The 10,423-nt window shown below is 56.4% G+C and overlaps 1 protein-coding gene across 1 annotated transcript; it reads right to left on the bottom strand.

Annotated features, from left to right (window-relative positions):
- Positions 1-2,348: 2,348 nt before the first annotated feature.
- On the bottom strand, positions 2,349-9,250 carry FOXD1 (forkhead box D1). The gene is made up of 2 exons (XM_085213184.1): positions 3,006-9,250; positions 2,349-2,705 (listed from the first exon to the last, which is right to left on the bottom strand). Exon 1 carries the CDS (start codon positions 8,127-8,129, stop codon positions 6,825-6,827), a length of 1,305 nt encoding a protein of 434 aa, XP_085069310.1. The 5' UTR covers positions 8,130-9,250; the 3' UTR covers positions 2,349-2,705; positions 3,006-6,824.
- Between the last annotated feature and the right edge of the window lie 1,173 nt (positions 9,251-10,423).

Here is a 10,423-nt window from a genome sequence, read left to right as displayed (position 1 = left end):
GGCGCGGGTGGGTGCGGGCAGTGCGTGAGGCCCCGGGCTGCATGCCCTCCGACGAGCTCTGCTCTCCTCTGCTTCCTTTGCTCTCTGGCGGGCTGACACAAAGGCCTCCGGGAGAAGCATGGCGGAGGGAAACCTCCCTCGTTTCGGGCCCCTCCGGTCACGAATCCCCCCTCTCCCCTTTCAGTCTCCTCTCTCCTCTCTCCCCTACCTGGTGCCTTCCCCCCGACCGCCCGCTCTCCGACAGATGGGCCTTGCAGAGATTTCAAACTTCGTGCGGGAAAGGAGGGGGAGAAAATTAGACCCACCCCGTCAAAGTCCCTAATCAAACTGCTGGCGAAAGGGGATTCGCAGACAAAGGCGAACAATGGCAGTCTAGTTAGATCATTTTTCTGGACATTGTTTATGGTCTGGAAGGGATCAATCGTTTCAAAATGTTACCAGTAAAAATGATCCCGTGTGGAATGCAGCTAATCCTTTTAGATTCCTGTCAACTGTTTCCACTCAAGGAACCCGATTTTTCAAATCAAAGGTGCAGAACTCAATTGCCGAGGGATTTATACCGCCGGGTCCGGGCTCCCCGCCCCCAGCGCCCCGCGGTGTCTCCGAACGGCCCGTGCAGATTCCGAGCTCCAGCTTCTCCGTCTGCAGCCCCCGACGAGGCTGACTCGGGGAGCGGAGCAGCCCGCACCCTGGCCCAGATCGTGGGGCCCTCCTGACGCCCCCAGTGATGAGGGCAGCCCTGGCCCGAACTTTCTCCGCTGCAGGAGTCGCAAGAGCCATTTTACAGTCCGCTTCGATGCCGAGATGGATACGGCCCTGCACAACGCCGATGGCGGTGAGCCCCAACGGGGGCTCCGGGCTCGGCTCGCATTCTTTATCTTGAATCATCCGGCATCATCCCGCATCATCCCGCACCATTACTCATCGCAAACTCTTATACGTGTTCAGCTGAATTTTGGCTCCTGTCCCACTCCCTCGACGGGAGCTCGAGCCAGCTCTGGTCCCTGGCGGACAGCCTGGCGCTGCGGCAATGTGCCCGGCCGGGAGCGGGCTTGGGGCTTCCGCCGCACCCCGTCCCCGTCCCGCCCAGCGTGGCCACGGGGCTCTGCGCGCTGCCCTCAGCCGCGCTGCCCTGCAATCACAAGTGCAGCGGAGGCAGCTCCCGGTCGGGGCTGCGTAGCTCTTGCTGGAGCGCTGGCCTTGGCTAACTTTGCGTTAGCAAGTTGTTGCGGACTTCTTCTGAGGAGGCTGCAGGGGAAAGCGTCGGCTTAAAAGCAGGCGCCTGTCCCGGCGTGCGGCTGAAGTCTGTTGCGGGCGGCCCGGGACATCCCCGCGAACCGCGTCCGTGGCTCGGGAGGACAGAGTTTTCAGAACCTGGGGAAGTGCCCTCGCGAGGGGAGTCGTGCTGAAAACGATCTGTAGGGGGTAATCCCCAGAGAAGGGCCGCATTTGGCTCCACGCGCACAGCGAGGAAGCAGCGGGAAGAGGTCTGAGCTCTGGGTTTACCGGCGCCGCAGCTGCCGAGTGCCTGCTGGACTGGGAAAGGACGCACACTCGTGTGCTCGAAGGAGGGCTTACGGACTTCCAACTGGTGGAGGGGAGCTCGGCAGAACGCACTCAGCTTCCCCCGGCGAGATTTCGTGAAATCGGTGTCAGGCTGGAAGGTGTATTATGAGTTATTTTTCATGGCCCCGTAATTTTTTTTTATCTCGTCCGGTTTCAGAGAGGACAGTCACCTGTCCTTCGCCTGCTCCTCCGCTTCTCACCTAAATTGGTTTTTCACCAATCGTTCATTTAAACATGAACTATTGATCCGAAGAGACCGCTTGGCTTCAGGCCTCCTTCGAGTGGCCGACAGGTGGAATTCCACTGTAAACACGTACATTAGAAAACGATCAATTCTGCCCGGCGATGGCTGAATAAGCAGACGTGGCAGTGTTTATTTTAAGAAGAGAAAACCTGGGGAAGACACCTCATTTATCTTGATTGTGTGTATTTAATGTCTTTGCCGCGTACAGGTGTGCGTGCGCGCTCCCGGGGGGAGCAGAGTGAGGTGCGAAGGGCCGTGGCCCCGTTGCTGCGGTACTGGCCCCCGACTACACCGCATTTCGAAGTATGCAGATGGTATTCTGTTGCCCTACGGGAGAGAAATACCTCCTGACTGATGGTGGGTAGGGTTACCCCAGCTTCAGAGGACGAGTTATCGCAACAACCGAAATCGTTATTTATCCTTTTGCTCCCAACATGAATTGCATAATTTATCATCTAAATATGGGGCCCTGCAGACTTCTGCACGCCGTTTTGCTCCGTCGGCGAAAGGGAAATTTAGAATCAATTCAACAAGTCTCTTGCGGTTTGGAGAAAGGGCTAGTTTAATAATTTTTCTTTGAAAAAAAAAAAAATTTCTTCTACGATTTTCCCAATGATTTCAGTGGTATCGTTCCTAAAATCGTATAGATCTTAAATTAAATTAAATAATAATCGATAATGCGTATAACCCAATCTATAACCCGTTCTACTTTCTGGGCATGCCGAGGCCCAGCTCCAACTCTCCGCGGGTGCGTAGGGGCCGGAGTCATCCGCGGGGCCGCAGCAAGGTTCGCCACGGGGCTACCCATCTCGCAGCGCCAGCCTTTGCCTCTCCTCTCTTTTAGGTCGAACCCGAACCTCGGCGGAGAGTCGGGCCGGGCGGCGGTTCTTCTCTTCTGTGAATGGAAAGAAACAAAACAAGACAAAAAGGAACAAGTGGTTTAGGGAGCAGAGGCTGTGCTGCAGGTTTCCTCCTCCTCCCAGACAGACGGGCGGCCATCTGTGCAGATCGCAGCTCGTTAACATCGGGAGCGCCGTTTTCCCGCAAATACGGCCACACGTCCGCGTATGCGCACACAGGCAGGGGAAGCCCCGCGCGGAGCGGGCACGGTGGGGTGGCGGAGGGGCGAGGATGTGCGGAGAAGGCAGGGAGAGGAGAGGTGAGTGGGAGCGGCGGGGATCCGACACCTACATACCTGCCGAGAGGCAGCTCCGCTGGGATGCGGACGGCACTTCTCTGCGGCCCGGGCCAGCCGAGGAGCGGATCTGCTTTGGTTAGCAAGTTCCCGTGCAGGGAGCATTTGGCCATGATCATAATTTCCACGATTTCTGTCAAATACAGTGTTATCAGAGCCTACTGAAGTACTTACTGTGAGTAATAAAGGAAAGTATTGCACACAGAGCAGAGTCTCCGGGCCGTGCCAAGGGGCTATTAAACCAGAACTGATTTCCAGCAGATCTCCCGCCCAGGCCTCCACCGCGGGGGCGGCCGTGCGCGCTCCCCTTTGACACCGGCACTGCAGCGAAGAGAGCAGCCGAGAGCAGGTGAGGCCACCGCCGCCCCAACCCGTCCCCAGGCTCAGGGACAGTGCTGCTTGAATCCTTGAATGCAAGGATGCGGGATGAGCCAGAGTACCCCCCGCTGCCGACAGTGTCTTTCGCTGCGGCAGGAAAGGGAACGGGAGAAGTGTGCGGCCCAAAGGAGACGCGGATGGGGAAGCTACGGGGCCGAGGACCGGCGTGCAGACTCCCTCCCGCCTGGCCCAGCCCCCGCGCCCACAGCGGTGCCGTCGGAGCCGTCGCGGTGTCGGCCCCGGGGGGAGCTCTCTGAGGGACGGGCGCAGCGTGCGGACGTGCAAAGTCATAAGATCCCAAACGGGGAAGGGCGGGGGAAAAGTATAGGGGATGTGGGAAGCGACCTAACGCAGTCCTGCTTGGGAGGAATGTTGTACAAGGCGGCTGAGATGAAATAATCAAAGAAAAACTAATTAAAAATATATAAATCACCCAACAGAAACAAAGAAATATGTGGAAGGAAACGTTTCTGGATAGAGTCACTGTGTGTGGCATAAAGCGCAATTGAATACATAAGGGCTTCATTAAATTCCCAATAGATAACATTTGGCTAAATCTATCCTTAGATTAAAACGCTGCATAATAGCACCATAAACCAAAAAGTTTCTTTTTGTGTGGTCCTTCAGGAGGAACTGATTGAAACATTCGCCCCCATATAGAGCAATCCCCTCCCGATTCAGCCCCAGCAATTCGTCTCTCAGTCCCGTGGAGATACGATGAGAAAAGGAGACGAGTTAATGAACCCATACTCTGTGGCTGGGAGGAGGAGGAGGCGACAGCGCCGTGTCTGTCCCACCGCCGCGTTTGTGAGGCCCGGCTGTGTCGGAGGAAGGGCTCGGCCCCGGCCTCTGCCCTGCTGCGGGGGCACCGAGGGACACTTTCACGGCAGCGGGTGACGGCGGCACCTGCTGCGAAGAACCGGGGGGGGAACAGCGCGGGGAGCCCCGTTCCCAGACCCCTTCCTTGGCGCTTGAAAAATAAATCTATAGCACCAACCGCAAGTCCTCCTGCCGGCTGCCTACGACTTCTAGATGGAGGGAGGCCCTGTCCACGCACGACGTAAAATACCGGAGGAACAGCTGGTGCAGCGGTTTCACCGCACAGACATACCCGCGAACCCGGCTTGCCGGGCCGTGCACCTCGCCGCTGCCTCCCGCCTCAGCCCGGAGCGACCCGTGAGCAGCCCGCGCAGGGTAGCGTCCCACCGGGCATATCACCACTCCAAAAACTCTCTCCTCCCGGACTCCCTCTGTGTGGTTTTGCCGCAGCCCCGAAGGACGCCGTGAATGCGGGCCCGGCCGGGTCTGGTGGCGGCGAGCTGCCGGCTCCCTCGGCAATAAGCATCGGTTCACCCCGAAGAGAACGGACGCGGCTACTCCGGGCTCTCCTCCCTTACGCTTTAAAAACTAAACGGGACAGAACGTAGCTCTCCTCCAAGGACCCGGGACCCGCAGGACGGCCTTGCAGCCGCATGCTACGAACGGAACGCCGCAGATCTCGCATCCGAACTTCCACTCATTGATAACAGGGGCTTTTACCCTGCGATGGTTACCAACAAAACAGGAAAGCACCGTTCTTCGATCCGCAAGAGTTCTGAAAACTAAGGTGACAGGGCATTTCGAGACGTAAATGCACGTAACCACGGCGGCTTTCTTTCCCCACAACAATAAATAACTTTCTTTCTTTCTTTCCTTTTTTTTTTTCCCCTAGAAAATTTACATTATCCCCCTATCTACAAAATCGTTATTGAAAATCGCTGTCCCGATTCCATAGGCTGGCGGCCAAGTCCACAACAAAACTGCACGCCTGTTCCTTTTCAATTCCTTTTTTTTCTTTTTTCTTTTTTTTTTTCTTTTTCTTTTCTTTTCTTTTTCTTTTTCTTTTTTTTTTTCTTTTTTTTCTTTTTTTTTTTTTTCACGCTAAAACTCCGAATATTGGAAGTAGGCGTTTTGGTTAAGAAGGAAACACATCTATATCTCTGTGCCCAAACCAGAGACCAAAACCAACAACGCTCGCTACGCGGCTCACTCTGAGCACCCCTTCATTCCCGTCTCAGTGGCTCACGCATTCAATCAGCTCATCACTCAGCCCTGTCCCCGCGCTCATTTTATATTATATGAATCGAAAAGTAGAAACACATGTCCGCATTATCGTCACAGAAATGTAAGAGGCTCTGACAAATCTCGGAAGCTCTGTGCGTGCCCCTCATTACTATTTTCCTTTGGGCCTCCGGGAGGCCCAGACCCGATGCCGTTCTGCTTTAGAATTCACCTCTAAGTGTAAAATAGTTTCGAACCGTCTTTTTGATCATCGCTCCGCTTGGCGCTGTGCGGAGTGGGCTCCGTTCCCCGAGAGAGACCTGCTCCTATTTATTCCCTCTTTTGTCCCGGATCTCTATTACTGCATCCCTTCATTTATTTATTTCTCTCTCCCCTCCTCCCCACCCCCTCCCGCCCCCAACTCTCTGCTGGGACCGTCGGTGGGTCTGTGAAGATAGTACTTAGACCCTCTTCTCTGCAGTCAGGTCCAGTTATAAGAAATATCAAACTAAAAATCATTTGAACACTGCGATATTTCCCCAGGAAAAAACACCAGGATTTCTCTGCACAGAGACAGGGAGAGAGATGTCCTGGGGACGGGAGAAGTACTGCGGAGGAAAGGGCTTGAAACAAATTGCCTGGCATGGCTTCTTTGGTCTTTTGCTTTAGTTCTCCAATTATTATTGTTATTGTTGTTATTATTGTCATTATTTTGAAAATTAAAAATTTTATTTTGGAAAATGTGTAAAAATTTTACATTAAAATGGTACAATAATACTTGCCAGTAATTTTTAACAATATTCCTTGTAAAGAATACGCATAAAGTACAAAATAAAAACTCCGTAAGCCTATTATAATACAAAACACAGGTTAAAATAAGAAATGATAATCTTGATTTTCTTCTGTGTAAACATGTTAATCTTTTCTTTTATAAAAGTACATGAGACAAGTGTACTAAAATGAAAAAGTATTGCTTTGCTGTCCTCCCTCAAGCCTTCTCTGTTTCTGTAAATCACTGTTTTTAAGCTCCTAGACCTGAGAATCTCTGAACTTTGACGGTTTAGAGACATTATTTATTATTATTACTTTTTTTTTTCCTTTCTTTCTCTCTCTCTCTCTCTCTCTCTCTTTTTTTTTTTTTTTTTTTTTTTTAAAGGAGTAACGAGTAACTTTCCAACAGCGTGACCGCCCGTCCGTGCAGTACACCGACCTGGCTGTGCATCGGACCAGTCCCGGGCAACCCGCCGGCCACAGAGAACGACCTCATATATCCCCAACGCGCAAACCGCGCGCAAATCCCGCGCAAATCCCGCGCAAAGCCGCTCCTCCGTGCGTCCGCCGGGCATCCGAGCGGCGAAGAAAAAGAGCCCAGATCCTACCTTCGGAAAGACTCCGAACCCCTTAACAGTTAGAGATGCGGGCCGCCAGGCCCGGCGCGGCGGGCAGCGCGGCGGCGGGTGCCAGGCCGCTCCCCAGCGAGCGGGACAGCCCCGGCGCTGCGCCCGACTGCGAGGCGCAGCTGCTGCCCGCACCGGGAGCGGGGCCGGCACCCAGGCCGGGGCCGGGCCCCCCCCCGATGATGCTCTCGATGGAGAAGGGTGAGCGGGCCACCGCCGCGCCGCTGCCGGGCTTGGCGGCGTGCAGCGAGGCCGCCAGCGCCGGGCCCAGCGGGTGCGCGTAGCCGAAGGGCGTCCGTGCCAGCTCCGCCGCCGGCAGCAAGGGGCCCGGCGGCGCGGCGGCGGCGGCGGCGGGCAGCGCCGCGGCGGGGGCGCCGGCGGGGGCGGCAGGGGGCTGCCGGGGCGGCGGGGAGGGGTGGTGGAAGGCGAAGAGGGCGGAGTGGGGGTGGTAGGGCTGCAGCTGGAGGCCGTAGCCGCAGCCGTAGGGTCCGTAGGCGCAGGGCGGCTGCTGCGGGGGCTGGGGTGGGGGCTGCGGGAGGAAGGCGGCGGGGTCCACGGCGCGCAGCAGCAGCTCCGGAGCCGGGAGCTGCTGACGCTTGAAGCGCTTTCGGCGGCGCAGGAAGCTCCCGTTGTCGAACATGTCGGCGGACTCGGGGTCTAGCGTCCAGTAGTTGCCCTTGCCCGGGTTGCCGGGCTCCCGGGGGATCTTCACGAAGCAGTCGTTGAGAGAGAGGTTGTGGCGGATGCTGTTCTGCCAGGCGGGGAACTTCTCCCGGTAGTAGGGGAAGCGCCCGCTGATGAACTCGCAGATCTCGCTCAGCGTCAGCCGCTTCTTGGGGCTCTGCAGGATGGCCATGGTGATGAGCGCGATGTATGAGTAGGGCGGCTTTACCAAGCTGTTCTTGCCTCCGCCGCCGCCGCCGCCGCCGCCGCCCGCCCCGCCGCCGCCGCCGCCGCCGCCCGCCCCGCCGCCGCCCGCCGCCACCGCCTTCTGCGGGCCGCCCCGGGAGGGGGGCCGCGAGCCGCCGGGCCCGTCCCCGCCGCCCGCCCCGCCGCCGCCGCCGCCGCCGCCGCCGCCGCCGCCCGCGTGCACTGGCGACCGCGGCAGCAGGGCGTCGTCGTGAAGGTCGCCCGCATCCTCCTCTTCCTCCTCCTCCTCCTCCTCCTCGTCCTCGGCGTAGGAGCGGCGGCGGCGGCGGTGGGGCTGCGGCTCCTCCTCGTCCTCGTCGTCGTCCTCCTCGCCCACCACATCGATGTCGGTCTCCTCAGCCAGCGCCGACGCCTCGGACATCTCCGAGCTCAGGGTCATGGCGAGGCGGCGGGACAGCGCATCGGCGGCGGGCGGCGCGGCGCGGCGGGCGGGCGGCCGCTCTCCCCGCCGGGCCCCCGCGGCGCTCCGCCGAGAGCCGCCCCGCCGCCGCCGCGGGCAGGAGGGCCGGGCCCCAGCGCCGCCGCGCTGCGAGAGCGCTGCTGCCGCCCGCTCGGAGACGGCGGTGCCTTATGGTTTGGCGTATTTTTTGCTGCTTTTTTCAAGATTTTTCTCTCTCGCTTTTTTTTTTTTTTCCCCTCTCTCCCCTCCCCCCTCTTTTTCTTTTTCTTTTTTTTTTTTTGGTCTTTTGCTTTTGTTTGGGGCTGGGGTTTGGGGGTGGGGGGCCGTGCCGCCGCGCTGGGAGCCCGTTCCCTCTTCTTTCTCCTCACCTCAGCCCCCAGACATTAATGGATGCGGGGCAGAGGGAGCGCGCCTAGTCCTGGGAGGAGGAGAGAGAGGGGAAGAAGGAGGGAGGGAGGAAGAGAGAAGAGGGCGGGCGGAGGGGGCGGCTCGCCGGCCCATTAAGAGAGACGGTGCGGAGGTCGGGGCCGAGTCCCAAAGAGGGCGGCCTTCCTCCCCTCCTTATAGCGAGGGGGCCCTCACATGGCTCTCGGCGTCAGTGCGCGGCGGGGCGAGCTACGATGCCGTGCCCTCCTTGGAGTGGAGGGCGTGGGGGGAGGGGTCTGTCCACAGTGTGGAGGGGGGACGCACTCCGAGAAAGAAAGGGAAAAAAAAGTGAGTCTGTCCCAGAGCGCTGAAGCATCTTTGCGAGAACAGTGCCGGGATCTCTGAATCCCACTGCTCTGCCCCGGGACCGCGCCCTCCTGCCTGCGGGAAGGGGGGAAAAGTGTCTTCTCTAAGGGATTCCCTTTCCCGGAGACCCGCGTGGGGGGGCGGCCCCAAGTGGGTGCTGAGGGAGATCCCCGCTGCCAAGGGACGGCCTCTGGGAGGGGGCTGCGCCGCAGCTCGGGGAGGGGAACGACCGAGAGGAGCTGACCGGAGGGGGCTGGGGGTTCTCCTTCTACGGAGGTATTCCAAACCCGTCTGGATGTGACCCTGCGCAGTGCGATCCCAATGGTCCCTTCCCACTTCAAACATCCTGTGGTTCTGTGTGACATATTTCAAAGCCCTCTAAAATAAAGTTTTCCACCCAAAGCCCCCTCCCCAACCGCTAAGCGAGAGAGGCGGTAAGCTAATAAACTTCAGATGAAGAGTTCTGTCCTTGGGATGGTTTCTGAAACTTCTGTTCCCCCTTCTTCCTCCTTCAGAGTTTAATTCATTTAAGAATGAAGTCAAACATTTCTGGATGTCGATCTCTCGAAGAATCGCTTCCAAAGCGCAACACTCATCTCGTGGTTTATTTGTGAGGCTGTTGTTTTTATGGGCAGGGAAGCAGATCCCTCCATTATGGGAAACACTAACAGAGAATTAGTTATACCCCTTTCTCCTGCAAAGGAAAGCAGTTCACCGGCCTTTAAAATGCCACTTCTGCTTTGAGAGCAGGAGCAACCCAAAGAAAGTGACACAAAGGATTGGTCCCTAATTAAATCCCTCGTTCCCAGTTTCAGGTGATAGACGATGCGAGGACAGCAGAAGAGCGGATGCCCTTTACGTGAGGACTCGCAAGGAAAAAAATAACAGAAACGCCTCAAAAATGTACAGCAGCCCCATCTCCGCCAGAACGACCCAAGGCTGAAATCCGATTAGAGTCGAAGCAGCGCGAGACCATTCCGTGCTCCAAAAGAGATGGTAGGGCGAGTGTTTGCTTCCTCTCTTCTCACTTCTCGAACGGCTCAAACGCACCATTTTCCTTCAGTGCGTTGTCTGCATATTGTTCTAATTCAAAGCTTAAAACCACCCTGTTTCAAATTCAGTTTCGTGGATTTACAGCGTAATCCTTTCTACAATTTCCGAATAATCCTATTTGCATTTCGTTCACTAGTAAGCAGGCGGCAGGAGAATGCCATCAGAAGAGAGAGAGGAAAGGAATAGAAAGTTAAAAAAAAAAAAAAAAGGAAGGAAAAGGACTTTCAAGAGCGGCGATGAAGTGTTGACAAATATTTTTTTCCTCTGTAAAAAACTGATAATGCTACTCTAGAATAGGAAATTAGATGACTTCTTTTGGAGTCACTTTTGAGGTCTCAGGACAAATTACTAGAAGGAATACAGCTAGAAAACTTTTCTTCTCGGCGAGAATTTTCCTCTTCAATTTTTTTTTTTTTTCCCTTATCCTTGCTCCTCTTTTGCTACTTGATGTGTTCAGTCCAGGTGGAAGGAAGGAAGGAAGGAAGGAA

The sequence above is a fragment of the Meleagris gallopavo genome, chromosome Z (assembly GCF_905368555.1).
Source record: "Meleagris gallopavo chromosome Z, MGAL_WU_HG_1.1, whole genome shotgun sequence".
In the NCBI taxonomy this organism is placed as follows: Eukaryota; Metazoa; Chordata; class Aves; order Galliformes; family Phasianidae; genus Meleagris; species Meleagris gallopavo.
Note: the sequence above shows the minus strand (reverse complement) of the source record. Positions and strands in the feature narration are given on the sequence as shown.